Source organism: Heloderma suspectum, chromosome 2 (assembly GCF_057233095.1).
Source record: "Heloderma suspectum isolate Gila_16-S chromosome 2, 16-S_ref, whole genome shotgun sequence".
Classification (NCBI taxonomy): Eukaryota; Metazoa; Chordata; class Lepidosauria; order Squamata; family Helodermatidae; genus Heloderma; species Heloderma suspectum.
Window position 1 is genome coordinate 158,064,331 of NC_139459.1, and position 27,571 is coordinate 158,091,901.

Consider the following 27,571-nt stretch of genomic DNA (forward strand, 5'->3'; position numbering starts at 1 on the left):
ATCAAAAATCACAAGTGGAAACGGCAGAGACTTGGGGAAAGGGGGCAGAGAGAATAAGGAGTCATGGGATGAACCTATGAATAAGTGTGATGCTGTGCTCTCAGTGGGAAGGGCAAGTATAACAGACAGGGAGGCAAGGGGGCTGATGGACAAGTTTAAAGGCAAGAGGCAAGGATAAATTTTGCCTCCCTTGTATAAGGAAGCACATCGCACATACAGACATACGCTTTCAAGTTATCTCTCCCTCTTGTTTTGGATCCTCACCATAATTCAAAGTAAGATGATTGCTGTACTGTCTCCTTAGAAATCAGTGCCAGTTTGGCACCACCTCCATTCGATCAGAATATGCCTGTAGTGGAGAGGTTGCAGCACCTTCGATTATGCCTACAGGAGTCCGAGAGAGTATTTTCACTTGCTGTGTATGACTTCATTCAGCACTACAAGATTCTGTTGAAGGCCTGTGGCATCTCTTTGGCAGGATCTTTTGAGGACCCGAAGGTTTAATAACTGACAATTTTTCATCATTCTCTCAGTTTGTAAAGTGGGAGTGCCATGTGTGGGCAACCTATGAGTCTAAAGGTCATGATTGGGAGGGCAGTTTAGAAAAAAAACAGGTGTTGCACATTCACACTGGCCTTATAGTGTTGAGGAACTCTAGTGCAGGGTGGGCAGAAGGTAGAACTCCAGATGTTTTAGACTTCACCTCCCAGAAGCCTCTGCCAGCATGGTCAGTGGTCAGGAATGCTGGGAGTTGGCATCCAAAACGTCTGGAGATCTATTTTCTGCCCACCCCTGCTCTAGCAGTAGAAAGTGGAGTGCAGGACAGAGCTCTCAGTGGACATTTGACAGGCTGAAGGGAACTAAACAGCCTGCTGCTTGCTTTAGCTCAATCTAGAGCCTAAAGAATGGGGAGGGACTGGGATGACATGCACCCTCTGAGACAAATTTCCCTTCTCCCCCAAAGGTTCCTTTTAGTGGTGAGGAGGACCATTCAACTGTTGCTGAAAATTTTTGCAGCATTCACACTCTATGGGACACTCATCCCCTAAGTCCAGTTCCTTTCCTTATCTCCTTTAGGGACTGGCCTTAGAGGACACTTCTCCATAGTGGCAAATGTGGCCCCCCTCCACAGCAAATTGCTTATAGGTATTTACTTGTAATAGTGTATCTTTATTAAGTAACTCTTTCCAGTATTGTGCTTTGGTTATATTCTTATCCTTTTCATCTTTGTTGGGGGCCTGTATTAACTTTCCACTATCTCCCCCCCACCACCACCACCAAACTGATCTTGAATTACTAGTTTTAGAATAAGGATTTTTCCCTATTTGCTTAGAAGATAAATTAGGCAAGGACTATAGACAGTGCTCCATTTTGCAGTGAATCTGCTTCAGTATTGGCCCATTTCTGTATAAATAACCCTTTAAAATGTCATTTACTATGTTTGATCTTCAAAATGTCAAATATAATCATTATAAAGCATATTGAACCAGAATATAATAAATATTAAAACATGCAAAAATGCTGAATATACTTCTTCCTTTCTGCCATGAAGGGTCAAATGGCCTTTATGTTGTATTTGGGTAGCTTTGGTGTGGTTTTTCATTCACCTGTGCTTACACCATCTTCTCAGTCACTTTATGGCTTCAACCGTTCTGTATACAAAGATGAGCAGCCAACAGTGAAGCAAAAAGAGGCGTGCCTGGGAACTACTGCATCATTGGCCAAGGTCATTCTCTCACTCCAGAGCACAACTGAGCAGAGTGAATGTTTAAATCCCCCAGTGAATTCTGGAAATGAATAGAATCCATAAGTCTAAGGTGGGGTGGACCCACATACATACCCAATCTGTCTGCCATCTGTGCAAGGACTCTTGTTTCCAATCCTTGTTGCATTCTTCTGAAAAATGTTCCTTTTTTCTTGTATGTGCTATTCATTTCCCTCATTCTAGGTAGCATGCTGGTTGCTGGATCCTGGGTCTAAAGAGTGCTCCCTTCACAACATGGTTGCTAATTTCCTTCCTCAGGAATTGTTCTTGCTGAACAAAATTGGAGTAGGCCCAGAGAGACAGAGCCTGGGGCTCAGTGCCAGTGCAGATCATTCTGGGCGGTACAGAGCAGCTGTAGAATCTGTTCTTGTCTTCCATATCATGGACCAAGTCAATGCTCTGTTGCATAAGGATAACCTGCAAGGTAAAAGGGCTAAGAGATTGAAACCCTGTGATTTAATGTGGGGCATGTAGATTTAAATAATGTTAGTTTCTAAGGTCATTTTCAGATGGGAATTAGAAAAATGGCATGCAAACCTTGTATACTGTTGTATGAAAATATTGTATTTTAATGTAATCAAACATGTTTGGAAGCTGCAGTGGCCTCCAAACATATCACAGCAACGTAGATATTTTCATGTATGATACTACACAGGGTTTTTTTTGCATCAGGATGTTTCCTCCTGCATAAAAAATTGGGATACTGGGAGGTGAGGGTGGGTAATCTCATTATATGTTGATGTCCAAGGGAACAGGACCGGGGTGGGGGCAGTTTCCTTGAACATCAACACATAATGAGATAGTGTGCTGAGTGACATGGCAATGCAAACAATAACTGTCTGAAAATGATACCAAAAGTTTGATCGGTGTCTCTGTAGAACAGGTCCCCAACCTTTTTGGACTTGTGGGCGCATTTGAGAATTTGAGAAACTGCTGTGGAAAAGGAAAGGTTCCTCCTGTGCAAGCACCGGGTCATTACTGACCCCTAGAGGGACGCCGCTTGTGCTGGCGTTTTCATGGCAGACTCTAGCGGGGTGGTTTGCCATTGCCTTCCCTGGTCATGACTACCTTTCCCCCAGCAAGCTGGGTACTCCTTTTACTGACCTCGCAAGGATGGAAGGCTGAGTCGACCTGAGCCAGCTACCTGAGACCCGGCTTCTGCTGGGATCAAACTCAGGTCGTGGGGAGAATTTTGGTTGCAATACTGCCGCCTACCACTCTGCGCCACACGAGGCTCTCTACCTTTCATGTCTGTGGATCTTAGACTGCGTCTTATTCAGCAAAAACTTTTGCTTTGTGTCTATCAGACACCACAGTGTCTCTTTAATAAGGGATTTCTAGTTCAGCTAATTGTGGGCAGTGCAATACAGCTAATACTTCTTTTAAACATATGTTTTGGCAGTGGCCAGTAGCTTCTTTTTGCAGGGAGGTTATTGCACAGAAAAAAATTGTGCTGGAACAGTCTACAATATTCACTGATGGACATGCTCTTTTGAATTATTTACCTGCTTCATGGAAATTAACAAATGGTCAGTGTAAATGGATTCTCTGCACCCTTTTGACAGCTAAAATACTAATATCACAACACTGGAAGAATAAACACTCACCTCCTATAATGCATTGAGGACCTTGCAATATTTGAACAGATGGCATATAAACGTCACCTTCAAATAAAGTAGATACTTGTTTGGACATTTGGTCTACTTTTGTTGCAGCCCATGTATAATTGCTAGAAAGTTGTATAGATTTCATACAAATCCATGAATGTATATTTTAAAAAGTAAAAATTGGGTGCCTGCAGCACCACATCAGGGACTCGCAGGCTCTGCATTGCAGACTCCTGCTGTAGAACTGCTCAGGTGTGATGGTTAGGTATCCTGGTTTAAAAAAAAACCAAAAAAATGTCTTGCCCACTTTGTAACTTTTTAATCCCTTCAGATTCTACTACAATTCTAGCTGTATTGCTTTCTGTTCTTTGGACCATAAACCTCTGCTCATCACCTGTTGTGCAAAATGTTATTGAGAGGTACTAAAGAATGTTAGTGTGAGGGAGGACACTGGAGCAAGCAATGGCTTTATTTTTTATTCAAGTGACTTGAAATTTCAGTTATACTGTGACTGAAATTTCATGACTTTGAACTAATGTGTTTTGTCTTATTTGTCTCTATTTGTTACAGATATCTTTCATAAAGTGGAGATGCCAAATCAATATTGTTTGGCCTTACTAGAGCTCAATGGCATAGGTTTTAGCATATTAGAGTGTGAGGCCCAGAAGCATGTTATGGAAGCAAAACTGAATGAGATTGAGAATCAGATATACCAGCTGGCAGGCCACAGTTTCTCCTTGACCTGTCCTGATGACATTGCTGAGGTATTGGGAGTGACCTCTGTCAGTTTATTGTGATTGGTGGTAGGAAACTGAACCCATGTTTTTGATACTGAAATAATCAATTTAACTTTGATTGGAATAGTTGCTGCGCCTGTTCAACAGGCAAGGGTACTGATCCCTTCAGATGAGAGACTGTTCTCAACATATAGGGATTTCTGAGTGTGTTGAACACCGTGTAAGGTCAGACCTTCGCATGTGAAAAGTTGGCTATAGATATGGGCTGTTAAAATTCTTTTCATAATGTTTGTGGGAAATGGATAGAGAAATTGGAGTAACCTCAAACTTAGAGCAAATATTACTTGTCTGAAGGGATAATTGAGCTACATTTTTATTTATATCAAATGGGGTTTCCCATGTTCAAAGAATCATAGAAGAATCACAGAGTTGAAGGGATCTTGTAGGCCGTCTAGTCCAATCCCCTGTTTGATGCAGGAAATCCAAAACTAGAGCATCCACATCAGATGGCTGCACCACACCCCAGGTAATTGGTTCCATTGTCAAACTGCTCTTATTAAGAAGTTTCTCCCAGTGTTCAACTGAAATCTACCCTGCACCCAAAACATAAACTCATTATATCTAGTCCTACCCTCTGAGGCAGTAAAGAACAAATATTTTTCCTCTTCTATATGTTTTCATAGTTTCTTACACCTGTTCCAAACAAAATAGACACAATTGAATGGTTTCAAGTGCTTGAAAGAAATGCATGTGACTTCTAAAAAGGCTTGGGTGTGCTTTGGCACACTGTCAGTCAACAAAATCAGTTGCAAAAGCTGACTGTTGGACCAGGTACCTGATGAAGGGGATAGATTCCTTATAGACCAGTAGAGGAAGGAACCAGAGGATCGGCTATCCTTGACTTGATCCTAACCAACAGAGATGACTTCGTGGATAAAGTAGCAGTTACAGGAACTCTGGGGGAAAGCAACCACGTTATACTTGAGTCCTTGGTTCTAAGGGAAGCAAAAGCCGAGTGTAGTCAAACACGTACCCTGGATTTTAAGAAAGCTGATTTTCATAAACTCAGAACAATGATCAGTAAGGTCCCATGGCAAGCATCTCTAACGAGAAAAGGAGTCGAAGACGGGTGGGAGCTTTTAAAAAAGGAAATTCTCAAGGCACAATTACAAACAATCCCAACAAGAAGAAAAGGTAAAAGACAACAGAAGAAGCCAATGGGACTTCACAAAAACCTTAGAGATGACCTGAAAACAAAAAAGGACATATAGGAAGTGGAGAGAAGGCCAAGCAACAAAGGAAGAGTACAGGCAGGTAGCACAGAATTGCAGGGATGACGTCAGGAAGGCTAAAGCTGAGAACGAGCTGAGGTTAGCGAAGGATGCTAAAAGCAACAAAAAGGCTTTCTTCAGCTATGTGCATAGTAAAAGACAGAGGAAAGAAATGGTGGTTCAGCTATTAAATAAGGATGGCAAAATGATAACAGATGACAAAGAAAAGGCAGAAGTGCTCAATTCCTATTTGGGCTCAGTCTTCTCCCAAAAGAGGGTCTATGACCCCCTGGCAAAGCCGAAGTACAGGCTGAAGGGGCAGGATTGCAGCTTGAGATCGATAGGCATGTGGTCAAGGAACACCTAATTACTTTGAATGAGTTCAAATCTCCAGGGCCAGATGAACTGCATCCTAGAGTAATAAAGGAACTGGCATAAGAACTCTCAGTGCCATGGAAAGGCACTGTTGCTGGCAGCTGACCCCCAGGCCAAGATCCCTTGTGCTGTTGTCCTTCAGCTCACACCATAACCAGTGTTGGCAACAATATATTGTTGATTATTTTAAAATTCCTGGTTGTGTTGTACTGTATTTTTTTTTAAATTATACAATGCCTGGGGAACTTATTTGAGAGGCATCTCATAAAAAAATTAATAAACAAATAGATAAATTGTTGTGAACAGCCCAGAGAGCTTCGGCTATTGGGCGGTATAGAAATGAAATGAAATGAATGAATAATAAACCAGCCTGAGCCAGAAACTCCACATTTCCGACCTCAAAATGGGGGAAAGGAAGGAGATATCACACACAGGCTTTTTATTTGCATGGTGAAAAGTAGGGGCACCTGCACTGCCCCCCACCACCACACCAAGCCTATGACCAAGATATGTATCAACCACCACTACACAAAAACCATGCCCAAGGTATGTATCAACTGAGCCACAGTCTGTAAGACTAAAGAAACATATTCTCAAAATCCAATACGATGTTCCTATGAAATACCTTGTGATGTATTTCTGGAGACATTGTAACTCAGTATTACCCACTTCCTTTGTAAAATTTTAGTCTTTCATGTCTTACCTTACTTAAAAATCACTTAAAAATCTAACCCTACCAAAATCAAAGAGTCTCATTCAATTACAATGATCAGAGACAAATATGTAATTATACAAATGTTATTAAGTAATTATATTAAAAAACATCAGCAGACCAGTCTGTGAACTTATTGGGAGCAAGGAAAGTGAATTATCCTGGGCCCCATCTACATGAGCCATTTGCTGAGGGGCTGCTGTGATCTGAGGACCTTTGGGACATACGGCGCAGTTGCCACTTCACAGTCTAATTGTGGTTTTCACAGGGAAAATGCAGATTTCCACAGAGGCATTTTGCTGTGATTTTTTAGCTTGCTATGGGTTTACTGTGGTTGCTGAGCTGTCTGTTCCTTCCTCGAACTGACTGCACAGTTTGCAGTGGTCGTGGGGTAGGCATGTGTCACTCTGTGATGCCTTTTCACTCCTCCCTGTTTCTTTGCAGCTACGCAGGAACAGAGGGGTATCCATTTTGGAATTATGGGTAGGCACGTACCTTTCACGTGGGCACGCCCCTTCGTATGTGCGAACCATCGCAACAGTTACCGTGCCAAACAGTTGGCATGATAAAGAAGGAGCAGACTACCCACATCTTACCAAAGAGGACTGGACAGACACAAAAGAACCCCTAAAATACAAAACAACCACTAAAACCCAAAGTGTTGCACCCCACCCTCATGTGGCTGTGCATTTAAATATAATGGTAAAAAAAAGCAGAACTGCTGCAGTTTACTTCACTTAAACAGCCATGTGTTAGGGCACGGTGGATTTTTCCGTTGGAGAAGTCTGCAGTAAATCACACATGTACCGCAGCAGAAGCTAATTCACAGCTGCAATGCTGCACAGTTATGATGGAGTGAACATTGAAAGCGATGCTGTGTAGATGGCCCCTGGTCTCTTCTTAAAGTTGGTCCCCAGTTCATTTTACTTCAAGATCATTATGTTGGTTGCCCCAATCTCTCTTCTACTATCTGTGCTACTACATGACAGACTTTTCCTGTCACTGATCTTAGGGTTTGATTCAGGAGTCAGACTGTTGCCTTTCTCCTACTCTATTTCTCCTTCATATCTGGATAAATCCAGAGACTAATTGCCCTTTGAGTATTTTCACACCCTTGTATGGCTTTACACCAGCATTTTACTCTGGTCTGGCAACCATACTGCTCTTTCCTAAATAACCTTTGGTCTCTGTACTCTCCCTATTTATAAGGAGACAGAATATTTATCATAGAGACAGAAAAAGACTACAGTGACACACAGTCTGAACTTCTGGTAACAACTGAAGCAGCCATTTGCCATTGTTTTCTGTAGCTACAGATGGGTGTTTTATCATCTCAGTAGTGAAAACTATAGAGTTAGAGTGGACAACCACTTCAGTTAGATCAGAAACACCAGTTAGGTCTGTGGTGATGTAAGGCTTGTAAAATCTTTTAAAATCTTTATTTGAACTGCGCGTTTAATCATGGTTGTCATGTTGTGTGAACCCAGCCAGTAACGTAGGAAGTAGGTCTGGCCCTACTTCATCCTTGGAAGAAGTAGCTGTTGGAGGAGAGGAGCCTAAGCCCTATAAAAGCTCTGTTTTAAATCTGTCATTGTGTTTTAAGATCTCTACATTCCTGCTAGGTTTTATTTTGGTTTGTAATTTTATACTGTAGTTTTAAACTTTTACATTTTATATTGTATTTTATTATGCATTTTGTGGTTTTAATTGTTGTGAACCACTCAGAGAGCTTCGGCTGTTGGGCGGTATAGAAATGTAATAAATACATGGAATTAGTCCTGTTGTACAATGAGATAAGATGCAATTGACTGATATTATGACCTCCTTCAGGTGTTGTTTTTAGAGCAGAAGTTGCCATCAGATGGAGAACCAAAACTGCAAAGGGGCAAGAAAACATTAGGTTATACTGGAAACAGGATCAGATTGGCCAAAAAGTTCAATACAACCAAGGTATGATGTTAACTTTGTGAAAATAACTTTTTGCCTCAGAAGAAGCCCTAGTGTATTACTTGTGTTCTCATTAGTAACAGCTTTTAACCTATGCTTTCTCTTATCTGCCAGAATTTTGGGGAGGTAAATATGTGCAAAATCCACTGGAGGAATTCTGTTTTATAGCTCCCAGTTTTGAACAGTTGAGTATCCTTTTTGCACGAGGGATAGTCACAATTTCTGTGAGCTATTTAGCCTATTTTCAGAATGTGATTATCCCTAAAGAGGAATCTCACTGGACTGAAATATGTAGGGCTGCAATAAATTCTTACTGTTAGCACTTCTGAGAACTGATTTCTCTTTTGCATTCCTTCTGTCCCCAGCATCAGACAATCTGACTGCTAACTAAGGCTCAGTGTAGCCATAATCTTGGCTGTTGATAGACATATCCTCTGTAAATTTGCCCTATCATTTTTAAAGTTATCTAAACTAGTGGTTACAACCCTGTCTTGCATTCCATAAGTTAATGATGCTTTGAATGAAGGAAGTGCAGGACATTAAAATGTACAAAGTAAGTCTTCTCGGTAAGTAAACAAGTAAGAGAGCTTCAGCTATTGGGTGCTATTTAAATAAATAAATAAATGAGCAAGCAGTGAGAAGGATTCAACATCAATTATCTTCCTTTGATTTTTGGAGAGGGAGGGGATGACCCCCCCCCCCCATCATTGCCTGGTGATGTGGGAAGGCATGCTAACTTAGGGTTCTTTGTGAGCCCGTAGAATAAAAATTAGAGTTCAGGAAGAGATAATTAATTTTATTACCAGTTTTTCTACGCTGACTTTACCAAGGCAGCTGACATACAAAATTAAAATATAACATACGGTTAAAATCAGCTAAATTCAGATTACAAAACTAAAGTAGCAATCTAAAAGACTTTCCAAAAGGAAGGAGGATAATGAGAGTTTGACCAATGTCCATTCTCCCCAGCAGCTCCCCCCCCCCCTCTCTGTTTAAGAGAATGACTGGGTGTGTCTTTCCCAACTGTGCTGCCTTTTCTCCTACCCCATCTGGGAAAGCAACATGGCAATGTGGTTATACTAAGGACTTTTGGTACCATGCTAGCCTGGCTCAACCCACAAGTATTTCTGATGGGTTGTCCCCAGGGTATGGCTGTGCAAACTTCACTTATAAGCAGCGTGAACACAAAAATAACTAACTGGCTTGTTGCATTCTTAATTTCCATAGGATGTTTTAGAGAAATTGAAGGCATTCCACCCATTACCAGGCTTGATTTTAGAATGGAGAAAGATCACCAATGCAATAACCAAAGTGATATTTCCACTGCAGAGGGAGAAGCTTTGGAATCCTGTACTGGGAATGGAGAGGATCTATCCTGTTTCTCAGACTCACAGTGCTACAGGTAGCAAGTGATTTTTATGTAAAAAGGCATCTCTGCTGATTTATCAACTTTTGACTGAAAGCAAACTAAGTAGGTAGGACATAGTCATAATGAACAACTGTCGCAGAAAAAGTCGCTTGTTATTGGATTTACATATAGTTATTAATATTTTTAAACTAACAAAATGCACACCAATTATTTTTAGGTGGTGAAAGGTGTCCTCCTGCTGCTTCTCCTTTCCTATCCAAGGTCCTGCTGTCTATCATGATACAGGAGAACTAAGATTTTTCTGTACGTTATGGAAACTCAAATGTAATTATGAAAACTAAGGCTTGTCTTGCTTGCTTTGAGCCAAATAGCAAACACTGCAGTATTCTGTTACAGCAGGGGTGGGCAAATTGTGGCCTTCCAGTGAGGGAGGAGAACAGGAAAGAAAGGGTTAATCCAGGCCTGCCCAGAGGGGGCGGGGTGGCCTGGGCAAGCATTATTTTATTTTAATGAAATGCAAGCCATTCGCATGAGCCACGGCAAGGAGAGCTTTTTTTTTTAAATTTCGAAAACCATGCTCACACATGCTCAGAATGTTCCTGCTGCTCTAGAGCCTTTACCTGGACCAGAAAAGCTTTGGAGTCTGCCTGGTGCCCAGTGCCAGGCAGTGCTAGCCCCCTAATTAAGAGGGGAAGCGCTACAAAAAATAGGTTCAGCTCACGCTGTTAGCCTGAGCTGGCCAATCAAAGATGACCCCTTCCCTCCACAAGTGAGGGGTACTTTTGGGCGATGTTGGGGGGTTGCACAGAGGAAGAAGGCTGGCTAATTGACTGGCCAGTAAATGGAGTAGGTGGCTGGCTGGCCAGTCAGTGGCCAATCAGAGCCACTTGTGGGTGTGTTGGGCGGTCCAAGCCCAGTTGAATGGAGTGGGTGGAGTGACTGAGGCACACTATCTGCTTTAATTACACTCTACCCTTCTTCACATGTAGAAGGGGCGGGGGGGGGGGGAGAGAAAGGAGACCAGATCAGACCATCACTGTTTATTTTTTTCATATTTATACTGGTATGTTCTTCATTTAAAAATCTTTCCAGTCTCTGTTTTGGGTGTCTGGAGAAATTCATAGGTGGTGCTTGATTGTAAAATGCCACAAAAATATTTGTTCCCATCTTGTTTACACCATCTCCCCCCACCCCCCCGACTGGGGAAGAAATCATTAAGTGGCCTCTGCTAGAAATCGCTTTCTCTGTGTTGCTCTTCTGGATAAATTGAGGTGGGGATGGGCTGGGGTGGTATGAATGGGTTTTAAATTGGGGCCTTTTTTGTCTTCCATAACACTTGCCTTAAGTAATTAATTGGCCTCCATTTTGTGGTGCTATACAATGCTTCTCAGTCTGTTTTTACCCTTTCCCTTCTTTTGTTGGTGCAAAGTTATGCCTTACAACATATATTTCTGGCTAAATTCCTCCTGTTTTGTATTTGCTGTATTTGCTGTTTTTAAAAATTATTATTTTAAACCCTGTGATTATGTAATTCAAACTCAGCATTGACTTTAATTGCCTGCTGCCTCAGTTTTCCTGTGTGTGAAATGGGTTCCCCCTCTCCTCCCCTGCTTCCAAGCATTGATAAGTGGCTTCTGCCAGAAGTTGCTTTCTCTGTGCTGCTATTCTGGATAAATTGGGGTGGGGGTCTGAACTGCTTTTAAATTGGACGTGTTTTGTCCTCCCTTATGCTTGCCTTAAGTAATGAACTGAGGCCCATGCCTGGCCTCCATTTTGTGGTACTTTTTTACCCTTTCCTTCATTTGGTGATGGAAAGTAACACCTTAGAACACACATTTCTGGCTAAATTCCTCCTGTTTTCTATTTGCTGGTCAAAATTATTGTTTTAAGCCCTGTGATTATGTAACCCATACTCAGCATTGACTTCAATTGCCTGCTGCCTCAGTTTTCCTGTGTGTGAAATGAGTCTCCCCCCCTCCCAATTTCTTCCAGTCATTAATAAGTTGCCTTAGTACACATATTCCTGACTAAATTCCTCCTTTTTCTGCTTGCTGGGCCACACTTTTAAAAAAGCCTGTGATTAGCTATACCAAAGATTCAGGGGCAACTTTTCAATCATTTCTTCCTATAGAAGTCACCCATTATAACAGAACTTCTGGTCATATGCTGGCTGGTTATGTGGTGCACCTCGTAGGCCTTCTTTCAATTGTATGCATTTTCACTCTGAAGTCACAATTAGTGTAATGGCTCTTGCACTCTTGACTGTTACAGTGGTACAGGGCATAGTATTTTATTTCTTGTTCTGAACAGACCTATCAGCTCATGTTGTTTTGTATTAATACTGTATTCTGTTCCAGGCTTCTGAAAAAAACAAATTGAGGAAGCAGCTCAGAACTTGGTTTGGGAATACTTCCTGGCAGTGGTTACTATGCCTCTGAAAACTCTGTTTGCATAGTTCTTCTAGGAGTAGTGAATGGAGGATAGGGGTGGCTGTAAGGGAAGGAGGAGGCCATACACCGTTTCTCCCAGCAATTTTAACTAAATGAAAAATAGTACATTTTTAACCAAAAAATTCACTTAAATTTCTTTTAAAAATTGTTAATTTGTAAGAGATAACATATATTTAAACATGAAAATACTCAGCCCAGTAACAGAGGGGACGCTTCTCTCCAAACCCCCTTTAACATTAGGTCTAAAATATTTTGAATTACCTATTGAAGAAAGATTAAACATACTAATAACTAGTTATTAGGTACAAATATTTTGATATTTACTTTTTAATTATGAGGTATTTATATGTATATATACTATAGTTATCCGAGAAGCTGGGACTTTTTATGGGATTTAGGGTGCAATCCTATGGGGATAGGTGGCTGCCTCCAAACTTGGAGGTGACCGCCTATCCAATGCAGGGCAGGAGAAGCATAGGGGGGATCATTCCCTCCGCGCTTCTCCTGCCTTGCATTTGCGGCTAGACAGCCGATTTTAGCTGTCTAGCTGCGGGAAGGCGGAGCGGGGGAGGAGGCTGCCAGATGACACATAGGATGTGTTGTACCAGCATTTCCGCCTTCCCCTCCATGGAACGCCCCATTTTGGCTGCTCTGCGCTCCTCTTCTGAGCGCATTGCAGGCAGCACGGAAGGGAGGAAGGTCGGTCCCCAGAAAACCACATATCCTATGGCCAAGGCAGCACGGGAGGGGGGAAGGTCGGTCCCCAGAAAACCACATATCCTATGGCCATCTAGCTGCTGACTAGTGGCCATAGGATTGCTGCCTTACAGTCTTTCAATTATATATAATTTCAAAACGATTGTAATGTTTGTGTGTGACAGGGGGACCCTGAAAATTCCATTCCCCCAGGCCCCCAGATTCCTCTGCGCAGCCCTGGGTTAATCCTTTAAATGAAAGCAGAGCCAGCAAATTTGACATCCCCTTCCATCCAGTTTCTGGCTCTTCCTTTAACCTAAGAGCAGGTTCTCTGCTGCTCCAAAGTTGGAAACAGGGCCGGTCAAGAAAATATTTTTGCATGTGCTCTGTTTTCATGCCTCATATCTCTGCACAAGCTCTCCTCTCTCCCCACCAAACATTCCCACCAAAGTGGGAGTAGGGCATGGACTATCATAGTCAGCTGTGCACTCCACGCTGTGCCATCTCTTGTCGTTTCCCAACCCCCCCCTCTACTATGGGTGGGAAGAGAGCATTCACCAACAGAGGCTCCATACCGAGTCTGCCTCTTCCCCCACTTATCAGTCTTCAGCTCAGGGAGGGAAATAGCAAGAGAAACTAGGTGGTTCACTGAGGATGATAGCTCATGAGGGGGAGAGTTTAACAAGCCTCTTCCCCAAGTGTGACAGCCATTTTGGCAAAGGAGCATGGGTTAGCTCTCAGACAGTATGAACCAGCCCATAGAGCTTCAGTGGATCTAAAGGAGGGGGTAATTGGGATCCCACTTTCCCCTCCTTAAGGCTTGATAGGGACTTGCTGTACCTGGATGTCATCTATTGGATCAACCAGGTAGTGTTGAGAGCACTGTGCCTCCTTTGCCAAAATCACTAAGCAAAGGAGGGACGCCTCTGACCGATGAAGAGAGACTGAAAGAACTGGGCATGTTTAGCCTGGAGAAGAGAAGACTGAGGGGAGATATGATAGCGCTCTTCAAGTACTTGAAAGTTTTTCCCAGAGAGGAAGGCCAGCATCTCTTCTCGATCATCCCAGAGTGCAGGACACAGAATAATGCATTCAAGTTACAGGAAGCCAGATTCCAGCTGAACATCAGGGAAAACTTCCTGACTGTTAGAGCAATACGACAATGGAACCAATTACCTAGGGAGGTGGTGGGCTCTCCCACACTGGAGGCATTCAGGACGAGGCTGGACAGCCATCTGTCAGGGATGCTCTGCCTTGGATTCCTGCATTGAGCAGGGGGTTGGACTCGTTGGCCTTGTAGGCCCCTTCCGACCCTACCATTCTATGATTCAGTCTCCAGCCTCTTCTTCAGTTCCTGGCATGTGGGCAATTAATAGTCAGGGGGAGAGCAGGCTGAACCTTGCTTTTCATCGTGTATTATGTTTTTTTTTACTGTTCTTATATGGTTTTGAGGTGCTAAATCTGAATCTGAAGAGTACCATTCTGTAAACCTTGGGGAAATTTCACAATATTACATTTAAACCTTGATTTTAATATTAAATTTAAACCCAAGGTTTAAAGAGTGCTACTCTTTAAACCTTGGGAAAAATTCACAAAATTACAGCTCTTGTCTATAATTTCCTGAAACAAGTTCTTGATAGAGGTCTGGAACTCAGTGGCTGGAACATTAACAATTCTCGTGAGAGAACACGAACTGCATTTGTACCAATATGACACCATCTGCGCCAGACACTGAAGACAGCTATAAATTAAGGCAATGCAAATAACTGAAACAGCAGGTCAGAACTGGACTATCTTCACAAGTGATCAACAACTGTGTAAAGTTGCTATCAATTTAACTTGAGTAGAGCGGACTTTACTTAATAATGTCTTACTGAGGCTGGGAGGCTTGCACATGCTTATTCCCTTTGTCGGTTGTGTTGGTACACTAATGAGTAGTAGTGAACTAGAAGACATTCTAAAGTGTGCATTTGCTGGTGTACCAAAGATGCTTTCAAGACATAAGATTCCTCAAAACTTAAGAGCCCTTAGGATGGTCGCAGAAGAAATATTGCAGGGAGTTATTGGTGACCTCACAGATGATGCATATATGGTGGAACTGATTGATAAGTCTGAAAGTAGTCAGACTTCAAAGCTATGGGTTAACTACTTGCTGAAGCCTGTTTTTATTATGATGAATTTCATCTGTGCTGAGAGAGAAGGCAGATTGGTTACTGCATGTATATGCAGTAGAGTCAGTGGTCCCATATTTCTTCACTTCAGGGCATGTCAGCTATGCACGGTGTGGGTCCTACTACTTGAAAACTATGCCAAAACTGACTTCCGGTAAGGAGCCATGTCGTCCTGGCAGTGACTTGCGGGGCTCCGCAGGTTGCTTTTTTGCAAACAGCTGTGAAAAGGTTGAAAACCACTTTTTTTTTTCCTGGAAAATAAAGGGGAAGCCTGCAGTGCCATCCAGATGAAATCTTAGAGGAACAGTTGCCTTTGCAGAGGATGCAAAGGGGCTCCAAACTAAGGTCAGTCACCGGAGTTAATCACCGGTGATTAAATTATAATCATTTATATTATAAATGATTATTTATTTAGTTAAATTATAATCATTTATAATTAAATTAATTATAATTTAATAATTCAAAATGCTGTTTTGAAACTCTTAATTAAGAGATTATAAGGACAGATGAGCTCCAATCTTACATAGTATTTGGAAACTTAAGCTACCAGCAAGTTTCAAGTGCAAGCACCAGTTGCACAGCAAAAAGCGAAAGTATGGTAGTTGTATAAATCTAACCTGAATTAAAATCAAGGAGTTGCAGACTTTTACAAAGCGAATTTAGCTCAAGAGGTCCTTTCAAAGGAAGAAAAAAGAAAGAGTACTAAGACTGTTTACATTTTTGAGTAAGTATTACAGCCTAATTAACTTTCTATCTCTTTAAATCATTGTTTGAAGGTTTTAATGTTTGAATTTATATGGCTGAAAACTATGTTTTTGTCCAGTTGCTTTTTTCTTCTGCATGACCTTGAGAAAGCGACAAAGTCAAAATAAATACATCTTTGGCAGAAAGCCTGGAATAGGCTGGAATAATATCAACTTGTGGGCTGACTGCTTGAAATTTATTAAAGAAGGAGTATTGCTGACACCTGTTGGATGCTAAAAAATCAGCAGCTTATGAAAAATCTTCTTTTAATGCTCTTTTTTAAAATCTCTCTCCTTTTGATACTGAGAGAGATCTTTTTTGGCATTGGAGGATCAATAACTTACTGGATATCCAGATAGGTTAATTTATAAAGGAAGTAAAGAAGAAGATAATTGATTGAGTGCTATGAATTTGGATAAACCAGCAAAGGATATCAGAATAACTCGTAGCAGAGCAAATACCTGGGAGATGCCTATAGAACAATTAAGTAGAAATACTAAATCCAGGAAAGGCTCTCTAAAAGAGACTCCAACAGGAGCTACGAAATTATCAGTGAAAACAACATCTAATAAGCAAGGAAGAGGTGAAGCAAGATATACAAAAGATGGCCTTGGATGAACCAACACAGAATATTATAGATGCTATAAGCAAAAAGATGAAGGCTTTTGAACTATGCATAGAGGAAAGGATGGGCACCTTTGAACAACTTATAGAAAAATGGATGGAGAGGCAAGTATTGGAAGTAAAGGAGATTAAAGGAAGAATTGAGACAAGAATTTAAGAAATTAGATGATGCATTAAATCAAAGAACAGAAGAGTTTAAAATAATGACAGAGTGGAAGTACTGGAAAATAATGCAGAAGCAATATAAAACTAGACTGAAGATGGTGGGCAAAGAGATTATCGTCATGAAAGAAATTCCTGGAAGATTTTTGAGGAAAAAGAGAGATTATGCATTTTTAACTACAATGCTGAAACAGAAAAAGATCATGTTTAGATTATAAAATGGGCACAAAATGTTGGTCATAATATATCAATGGAAGAGTGGGAAAGTATGTGGGGAAAAGATCTAAAATTTACTTCATGTACAAGTCTTAAAGAGAAACAAGTCTTAAAGAGAATGTTTATAAGATGATGTATAGGTGGTATATGTCACCGTTTAAGCTGTCTAAAATGTATAAGGGTGTTCCTGGAAAGTTTTGGAAATGTGAAGATCAAGATGGAACGTTTTATCATTTATGGTGGACTTGTTAAAAAGCTAAATATTTTGAAAACCAATAAAGTCCTTAGCTCAAAGAATATTAAAGACTACTATAGAATTAAAGCTAGAAACTTTTTTATTGGGACTAACAGATAAACATGTAAAAGAGAAGGGGGAACCCTCTTTCTCTACATGACAACAGCTGCAAGATTATTGTATGCACAAAAGTGGAAGAATGAAACAATACCAACTGTGAGCAAGTGGATCATGAAAATAATGGAGTTGGCAGAGATGGCAAAACTTACTATTATAATTAAAGAAGGATCAACACCTAAATTTATGTTAGATTGGAAACCTTTTATAGAATTTGTACAAGAAATAGAGAAAAATGATATTTATGTATGTGGATTTTGAACTTTGAGATGGTTGGTTCTCTTTTTGTTTTTGTTGTTAAAAATTAGAAATGAGATAATGTCTGTGAAGTCAATGTATGATATACAACTAAGATAAGAAGTAGAGAATAATAATAAGCATTTGTTGTGTAAGGGGAGCCAAAGGTAGATATCTTACAATCCTAAGAGATATTTTAGTGTATGTGTATTGTGTGTTTATGTTGTTGTTGTGTTTTTTTCTTTTAAAAAAATAAAAATTATTATATCAACAACTATGCCAAAACTTGCTAGAGAGCTATTTATAAAGTTCATGTTGGGTGAACACATAGTCAGGCACAAGAAAGGTATTTGAAATAGGCTATGGACCAATCAGTTTATTGAGACAGCATACATGTGATATGGCCATGGCCCTGGAGGCATAATTAGATTTACTGTGAAACTAAAGACTTCTTTGGTTTCACAGTCTCTGTGCATCACACATATGGGCTTTGTGCCTCACAGGGGACTTTGTTTTCACCACAAGTGCTTGTTAGCCCTTTCACTGAGTTTTCCTCTTACTTTTTCTAATCTTTCTGTTGTTTTCTCATCTGTTTTTTTTGTAAGTAGAATAGGTCGTTTTCCATTGTTTTTTGCAATCTTTGATCACTGTGGGGTAGAGTCATATGGCATTAAAAGCACCTTCTCCTAAGTTTGTGCACTGCAGCAGCAGATTACCTCCTATGGATGGGCATTCCCTTTGCCTTTTTTTGTTTAGGAGAGTCTCATGTAGTTGAGACCTGCCCACGCTGTGGAAAAGGGTTTTGGAGGCAGTGGACACCCCAAAGCCATTTTCATCTAAGGTAATGGAACCGTCTACGTGAGCTGAAAGGATGTCCTCTCCTCCAACTTTGCCAGGAGTGTCAGTCCTAACTATGGGTCAGACTGCCCCGCCTATCCCTAGGTGCTCGTTGGCTGTCTCTGCTGTCAAGAAGCTGTCTAAGAAGGCAAGGACTCTGAAGCCAAGCTTAGAGGCATGGAAAAAGAAGGACTCCGAAAAATCTTATGAGTCACGGTCTAAACATCATATACCAATCCCTCCACCTCTATTAAATTCACTGCTACCCACTGGCACAGACAGCCTCAATGTCTGAGGGTGAGATTAAGGATGTCTCTGCAGTTCAAAAAGAGCAGAGTCCACCTCTTCTTCCACCAATGCGTCTTCCTTGTACAAAAGGACGTTGACATTGGGACTTTTCTCCTGATTCTATGCATTCGGAGCATTAAGCCTGATATGGGGACAGGCAATATGAGCGTGATGTCCTTGAGAGATTCTGGTTCCCGCTCTGTGTCTGGGACAGGTACCCTGACTGGTCCCTGCTCCCACGCAGGACATATCATTGTGAGGAATGGCAACTCCAGAAGGATTGAGAGCTATATTATGACTGGGCTTGGTATATAGAAGCACCTCCCCTTGATGTCGACCACCCCTGTCTGCAACAGTGTCTCACCGTCCTGTTGATACTACTTTTCTGCCTTGCCCTCCAGTGCCTCCATGAACATCATCTTTGAGACAGGTTCACTTGTCTCTTAATGGGCATACTAGAGATCAGTCAGACATGGCTAGTGTTCCTTCACCCAATTGCCACTCCCACAAGTACTGGTATCGGTGCAGAGGGCACAGGAGAACAGAGACCTCGGGCCCAAGATATCACCTCATTCAGAAGAAGATTATCAGTCAGACTCAACCTCATTTTTGTCAGTTCCACCTTCTGTATCTTCTCCTGAGGATGGCACAGTCTTTGGGTATTGACATGCAACAACCCAGTGAACACATTCAGGACCTGGTCTTCACTGATGTTTACACCAAAACTTTTGCTTCAGTGCTGATTCTGTTTTTACCTACTCTTCTTCAAGCGGTTGAGCAGTCTTGGAAAGCCCCCTCACCAATGATGCCAACTTCAAAGCATCTCAAGTCATTGCATCGAGTTCAGGCTTCTTGGTCACCGCCGCCCCCAACCTAATTCCATTATTGTGGAATTGTCACAGGGCAGATCACAAAGCATCCATGCCTCACCAGCAGACAAAGAGGGCCAGAGACTGGACCTCCTAGGGAGGAGGATTTACTCCTTAGTGGCATTGGGGCTTCAGGTAGCTAACTACCAGGTCACCATGTCATGCTACCAGCTATTTTTATGGGGAAAAGTTAGGTCATTGTGTGACTACCTTTCTGACGATCAGAGGGAGTTGGCAAGGGTGTTTCAGCCAGAAGCTTTAAAACTGTTAAGGCAACAAATTAACACCAGGCTCCAAGCAGATTGGGAGGCCAAGGCCATGGTTGGTGCCATAGCTCTCTGAAGACATGCTTAGTTATGATCACCAGGACTAATGGCTGAAGCTCAATCTTGCATTGAGGACCTTCCCTTCAATGGGGTGGGGCTCTTTAATGTGAAAACAGACGAAGCCATGGACACGATCCAGAAAGCTAAAACAACAGCTAGGAAAATGGGAATGGGACAAGAACGGGCACCTTATGAACCACGGAAATGGTTTCATCAGCAGCCCCAGTATCAGTTCTGACAGCAGACAGATCGTGATTTTTGTTTTCAGCAACTTCAAAATCAGAGAATGCGGCCTCAAGCCAGTTCTGGAAGAGCCATGGAAAATTGGACAGCATGCCTAAACAGCAACTTTGGCAACCATTTCTGTGGTTCTACCTCTTCGTCCCATTACCTATCCACCCGTCTTTGGAACTATCCTGTCTCACTTTCTACTGAATTGGACCATTATAACATCAGTCTCTTGGGTCCTAACCATCATCCAAAGCAGGTAAAATAGAGTTTGAGAGCCCCCCTCTTGTCAGTACCATGAGGATTACGCCCCCCCTCAGAGGTCCTTCGGATGGAAACAGAATCACTGTTAAGGAAGGGCGCAACTGAGTCCTACCGTACCAAACTGAGGACAGCTTCTTGTCCTGATACTTCATGGTACCAAAGAGGGATGGAGGCCTTCACCCGATATTGGAGCTCAGAGACTTCACTGAGTTCATCAAGACAGGAAGTTCTGAATGTCCACTTTGGCTACTATTCTTCTATTTGAGAGGGAATATGGTGATAGATCTGACGGACACCTATTTTCACATTGCAGTCGACAGTACGCACCAGAGATATCTCAGATTCATCATCAGCTCCAAAATGTTTCAGTTACTGGTCCTACCGTTCGGCCTGGCCACCACTCTGAGAGTCTTTACAAAATGCATCGCAGTGGCATGTGCGTATCTCCCAGTTTGGGGCATGGAGGTCTATCCTTATCTAGATGACTGGTTACTAGTTGCATCATCAGAAAATCATCTGTTCCAGGTGATAGTGCTTAGAATCATAGAATAATAGGGTTGGAAGGGGCCTACAAGGCCATCGAGTCCAACCCCCTGTTTGGAACCTTCTGGGTTTATTGGACATATATCAAAGAGGAGAAATCCAAACCAAGGCCAACAAGGGTAATTCTGTTTATAGGGGCAGTGCTAAATTCTGTAACAGCTCATGCCTATCTGCCATGGGACCATGCGCTGGTTTTGGCCAATCTTGCGGGCAAGGTTTATCATTGGCAGAAAGTTAAGGTGTATTCAATTCAGCAGTTGCTCGGGCTGATGACAGCGACTGTCTGTGTTGTGGAATGGGCATGTCTTCAAATGTGGCCGCTTCAGAATTGGTTTATGGGCACATTCATCAGTAGCAGAGAACACACCTGATTATACCGACTTGGGTCACTTCTTCACTGCTCTGATGGACAAACATACACAACCTCTTGCAGGGTATCCTGTTTGTCTCCCCAGCTCCACCTCAAGTAGTCATCACAGATGCTTGTGGTCCACTCCAAGTATAAGGCCTGTGGACCAACACATGCCAGCACATCAGCGATCTCAAGCTGTTGGCAGTAAAGAACGCGGAGGGGGGGTACGCAGTCATCCCAACTCATTGCATTGACTTCGTGGATCTTCGATAGGGCCATTTTGTTTCCTGCCTCCTAGCTGAGCAGAACAGAGCTGAGGAAGCTGCTTCAGCTGGTCTAGGGGCTATACAAGCAAGCAAGCTCCCAGAGAGCGAGCAAACAGGGAGAGCAAACAGGAGTTTGCCAGGGGAGTTGCAGTGGAAGAGGAGACAAAGGAAAAGTGGTGAGTGGGCTGGAGTAAGCCCAGGGGACTGCCTTTTCCATTCTGAGTCACCATGTGCTCCTGAGAGCTCCAATTGAATTGAAGGGGTGTGGCCTGAGTACTCCTAGCAGCTGTGTGGGCAGGAAGTTTCAGTCTCTTTCCTGCCTCCTAGCTGGGCAGAGCAGAGCAGAGCAGAGGAAGCTGCTCCAGCTAGAGTAGGGGCTATCCAAGCAAGCAAGCTCCAGAGAGCGAGCGATCAGAGCGAGCAAACAGGGAGAGCAAAGAGGAGTTTACCAGGGGAGGTCAAGGGGGAGGCCCCTAACATTTTTTTTTAAAGTTATTTTTCTTATAACACACACTTCTATACCAGTTGGACTCTGTTGTAGAGGACAAAGCACAGGCTATCCCAGTACAATCAGAAAGCTAGAAACATAAAGGGGATAGAGACTATGGAAGGAAAAGCCTTTCCAGTGGTGGTGACCTGCAAGGTCTGTGCATTGTTTGTTTTCTTGCCTGAGATCAACATGGCCTACATGCAACAAGTGCAAGTTGATCACGCTGTTGGAAGAAAACGTCAGAGGACTGGAGCGGCGAGTGTCGACCCTCCAGGGAATAAGAGAAGATGAGGAGTTCTTGGACAGAACTGTGGAACTACAGCAGCAAAGTGATGAACAGAAGCTAGAAGAGCAACAGCAAGCTGAGGCAGTCTACTGAGGCAAGCTGAGGCACTCTACACCAATGGAAGCAGTGGAGCTATGGAATCATTTCCAGGTACTTGAGGATGAGACTGGAGGATAGCCTGCAGAGGAGGAATTACAGGGGAACCTGCATGAGAGTGAGCAAGAGGCTGAAGGTCAGTCAAACACAGGCAATGAAACCAAGGCCTACAACAAGACGAGAGTAGTAGTCGTAGTAGTAGTGGGAGACTCTTCAATCGTGGGATTGAAACCCAAGTATGTCATGCTCCTTGCTGCGTGGGATTGAAACCCAAGTATGTCATGAAGACGCATAGACTCGCCACGTATGCTGTCTCCTGGGAGGACAGATTAGAGACATGACTGAAGGGTTGCCTACACTCATAAAGCCCACTGACAGGTATCCCTTTTTTCTCATCCATGTGGGAACAAATGATACCGCCAAGCGTAGCTACAAAGAAATCAGGTCAGACTTTCGGAAGGAAACTCAAGAACTCTCAGAACCACTGTCTATTCTCTTTGAGAAATCAGGGAGGACGGATGAAGTGCCAAATGACTGGAGGAGGGCAAATGTTGTCCCTATCTTCAAAGAGGGCAAAAAGAAGGAACTGGGAACTACAGACCAGTCAGTTTGACATCAATCCCAGGGAAAATTCCGGAGCAGATGATAAAGCATCTGTAAGCACCTTGAAAACAATGCAGTGATTACTCGAAGCCAACATGGATTTGTCAAAAACAAATCCCACCAGACGAATCGGATCTCATTTGTTGATCAAGTAACCTCCCTTGTGGTCTGTGGGAATGCTGTTGACATAATATACCTCGACTTCAGCAAAGCTTTCGACAAAGTGCTCCATGATATCCTGATGAGCAAATTAGCTCAAAGTGGACTAGATGAAACAACGATCCGGTGTTGACTACAAAATCAGACTCAAAGAGTGCTTATCAATGGGATCTTCTCAAACTGGGGAGAAGTAACGAGCAGAGTACCGCAGGACTCAGTCCTGGGCCCAGTGCTCTTCAACATTTTTATTAATGACTTGGAGGAGGAGGTGCAGGGAATGCTGACCAAATTTGCAGATGACACAAAATTTGTTGGGATAGCTAATACCATGGAAGACAGAAACAAAATTCAAAGTGATCTTGATAGACTGGAGTGCTGGGCAGAAAACAACAGAATGAAATTTAATAGGGATAAATGCCAAGTTCTGCACCTAGGAAAAAGAAACCAAATGCACAGTTCCAAGATGGGCAATACTTGGCTCAACGATACTACAAGCGAGAAGGATCTTGGAATTGTTGTCGATCACAAGCTGAATATGAGCCAACAATGTGATGTGGCTGCAAAAAAGGCAAATGCTCTTTTGGGCTGCATTAATAGAAGTATATCTTCCAAATCATGTGAACTACTAGTTCAGCACTGGTTAGGCCTCATCTGGAGTACTGTGTCCAGTTCTGGGCACACACTTTAAGAAGGATGCAGACAAACTGGAGAGGGTTCAGAGGAGGGCAACAAAGATGATCAGGGGACTGGAAACAAAGCCCGATGAGGAGAGACTGGAAGAACTGGGCATGTTTAGCCTGGAGAAGAGAAGACTGAGGGGAGATATGATAGCGCTCTTCAAGTACTTGAAAAGTTGTCCCAGAGAGGAAGGCCAAGATCTCTTCTCGATTATCCCAGAGTGCAGGACATGGAATAATGTGATCAAGTTATAGGAAGCCAGATTCCAGCTGAACATCAGGAAAAACTTCCTGAATGTTAGAGCAATATGACAATGGAACCAATTACCTAGGGAGTTGATGGGCTCTCCCAAACTGGAGGCCTTTAAGATGAGGTTGGACAGCCACTTGTCAAGGATGCTTTGACTTGGATTCCTGCACTGAGCAGGGGGTTGGACTTGATGGTCTTGTAGGTCCTTTCCAACCCTACTTTTTATGATTCTGTGATCTCCCAGAGAATCTGTTTGATGGTGCTCCGCATCACCGGTGTGGACAGTATCTTGGCAGATCCTCTGAGCAGGACTTACCTGTCATCAGACAAGCAACAGCTGGCTCCATCTGTAATTTGATCTCTGTTCTGAAGCTGGGGAACCCCAACAGTGGACCTCTTTGCAACGGCAGAGAACGTGATTTGCAACAGCTTCTGCTCCAGAGCGGGGATAGATAGGTTGTCCCTGGGGGATGCGTTCATGGTACCGCGGACAAGAAAATTCTTGTCCGCAGGGAAACCTCTTCCCTCCCCACTGAGGGTGATGAGAATCAGAATGGAGAGCACCAACTGTATACTGATTGCCCCATGGTGGCCAAGGCAGGCCTGGTTTGCCCCATTTATCAAACTGACCAGAGCAGAGTTTATCTGCTTACCACTGATACCAAATCTACTTTCAGAAGACCAAGGATGCATTTGACACTGGGATCTATCCACGCTCAAACTGACTGCTTGGACAATTCGTCAGTGACAGAACACTTAAGAGCCGCTGCTAGAAAATCGTCTAGAGAAAATCTTACAGTACTAAGTGCAGAACCTTTACCACATTTGCAAAGACAAAAGGGTTTGACCTAATATGTCCGGTGAATGGGGGAATACCTTTCTCTATTCACTGCTTTAAAAAGCACTCAAATATACATCGATTTGAGTCTACCTGGATGCAGTATCAGCAAACCATCATGCAATACAGGGTTTTTCTATGTTTATATATCTGGCTATTCAGTGGTTTTACAGGGGATTAAGGAACATTGTGCCTCCAGTTCAACTACAAGTTCTTCAGTAGAATCATAGAATAGTAGGGTTGGAAGGGGCCTGTAAGACCATCGAGTCGCACACCCTTCTCAGTGCAGGAATCTAAGTCAAAGCACCCCTGACAGATGGCTCTATCAGAATGTTATTATTTATTTATTTATTTATTACATTTACAGTCAGGGCCAGAAATATTAGAGCAAGGATAACTGTTTTGGCAGTTGGCGTCTGTACACCACCACATTGAAGTTGAAAGAAAATACGCTCAGATGGGAGCGAAGTCAGGACTTTCAGCTGTAATTCAAGGGGTTTGACAAAAGTGGGGCACTAACCATTCAGGAAGGACAGCCAGTGGCATACACACACACCCATCGTTGGTGGCTCATAAGTAATGGAACAAACCAACATCATTTCAAACGTAAGGATTGCCTTTAATACCTGGATGAAAATCCTTTGCAGTCAATGACTGCCTGAAATCTGGAACCCACAGACATGACCAAATGCTGAGTTTCCTCCTCCGAGATGCTTTGCCAGGCCTTTACTGCAGCTGCCTTCAGCTGCTGCTTGTTTGTGGGTCTTTCTGCCTTCAGTCTTGTCTTCAGTAAGTGAAAAGCATGCTCTATTGGGTGGAGATCAGGTGACTGACTTGGCCATTGAAGAACATCCCACTTCTTTGCCTTCAGAAACTCTTGGGTAGCTTTTGCTGTATGTTTTGGGTCATTATCCATCTGCAATATGAAGCGGCATCCTATCAGTTTGGCAGCATTCGGCTGAATCTGAGCAGAAAGCATAGCCCTATACACTTGAGAATTCATCCTGCTGCTTTTATCAGCAGTCAGGTCATCAATAAACACCAGTGACCCAGTTCCATTGGCAGCCATACATGCCCATGTCATAACACCGCCTCAACCATGTTTGACAGGTGATGTGGTATGCTTTGGATCATGAGCTGTCTTTCCTTCTCCATACTTTTCTCTTCCCATCATTCTGGTAGAAGGTAATCTTGGTTTCATCAGTCCAAAGAATCATATTCCAGAACTGGGCAGGTTATTTTTAGGTGTTTGCTGGCAAAGGCTAATCTGGCCTATCTGTTCTTGAGCATTACCAGTGGTTTGCACCTTGTTTTGAAGCCTCTGTATTTACATTCATAGAGCCATCTCTTGACTGTAGATGTTGACAATGACATGCCTACCTCCTGAAGAGTGTTCTTGACCTGGCTAGAAGTTGTGAAAGGGTTCCTCTTCACCATGAGCAGAATTCTGCGGTCATCCACTTTAGTTGTCTTCCGTGGTCTTCCAGGCCTTTTGCTGTTGCTGAGCTTGCCAGTTAAGTCCTTCTTTTTCAGGATGTTCCAAACTGTTGTGTTGGCCACTCCCACTGTTTCTGCTATCTCTCTGATCGGTTTATTTTGTTTCCTCAGCCTAATGATAGCTTCCTTCACTCGCATGGACATCTCTTTGGCCCTCATGTTGGGAGTTCCAGTGAACAGGTACCAAATGGAAATGTAACACTCTGAACCACCTTCAGGCCTTTTATCTGCTTGATTGGTCATGAGGTACCCAGGAAACAGGCCACCCCTGGCCATGCAGCTGCTTGTCAGCCATTCGTTCCATTACTTATGAGCCACCAACGATGGATGTGTGTGTATGCCACTGGCTGTACTTTCTGAATGGTTCGGGCCCGTCTTTTGTCAAACCCCTTGAATTACAGCTGAAAGTCCTGACTTCGCTCCCATCTGGGTGTGTTTCCTTTCAACTTCAATGTGGTGGTGTACAGAGGCCAACTGCCAAAACAGTTATCCTTGTTCCAATATTTCTGACCCTGACTGTATATCCCACCTTTTTTCCTCTTTCAGGAACCCAAGGCGGCATACATAATCGTTCCATTTTAGCCTCACAACAACAACCCTGTGAGGTAGATTGGGCTGAGAGTCTGTGACTGGCCCAAAGTCACCCAGTGAGCTTCCATGGCTGAGTGGGGACTAGAACCCCGATCTCCCGGCTCCCAGTCCAGCACTCTAGCCACTGCACCACACTGGCTCTCCGATAGAATCTATCAGTTCTAAAAGCTCTGGCTGCAAAAATGTTTGAACTGCTTGCAGCCATAGACCTTTGGCTCCCGCCCTGGAAGATCGCCTTCTTTGTGGCTATCACATCGGCATGGAGGTCGAGCAAGTTATGTGGTCTCTGTATCGATGCTCCCTACCTAGTGTTTCTTAAGGACAAAGTCTTACTCTGGCCATACCTGGCATTTCTACTGAAGGTTGTCTTGTACTTCCATGTTAATCAAGACAGTATTCTGCTGACCTTTTTTTCAGTCTCCCTCTTCACTGTTAGAGACAACCCTACATGCCTTCGATGTCCGCCGGGCCCTAGGTTTTTATAAAACTAAAACCGAGGGTTTCTGTAAGTCACAGCATCTCTTTATATGCTATGGAGGCCCTAGAAAGGAAGCACCAGTATCATCTCAGAGGTTTGCGTCGTGGATTGTTAGCACTATAAAGCTTACATATTAGATTTCCGGTCTCAAGGTATCAAGTCCAATTAAGGCACATTCCACGCGGGGAGTTTCAACAT

General features: G+C 42.9%; 1 protein-coding gene across 15 annotated transcripts in view; it reads left to right on the forward strand.

Moving 5' to 3' along the window:
* The window catches only part of POLQ (DNA polymerase theta), a 196,084-nt gene that overhangs the window by 112,179 nt on the left and 56,334 nt on the right, over window positions 1-27,571 (forward strand). For 12 of the 15 annotated variants that reach the window (XR_014787899.1, XR_014787900.1, XR_014787897.1 and 9 more), the window contains 5 exons: window positions 305-498; window positions 1,949-2,189; window positions 3,943-4,136; window positions 8,298-8,417; window positions 9,642-9,816. Coding sequence is in view for 10 of the 15 variants with exons in the window: in XM_084835354.1 (XP_084691480.1) it covers window positions 305-498; window positions 1,949-2,189; window positions 3,943-4,136; window positions 8,298-8,417; window positions 9,642-9,816 (924 nt within the window). In the remaining 5 variants the exon portion in view is untranslated. Of the gene's footprint in view, window positions 1-304; window positions 499-1,948; window positions 2,190-3,942; window positions 4,137-8,297; window positions 8,418-9,641; window positions 9,817-10,000; window positions 10,087-27,571 lie in introns of those variants that run through there. The other 3 variants (XM_084835361.1, XM_084835362.1, XR_014787901.1) reach the window with 3 other exon arrangements.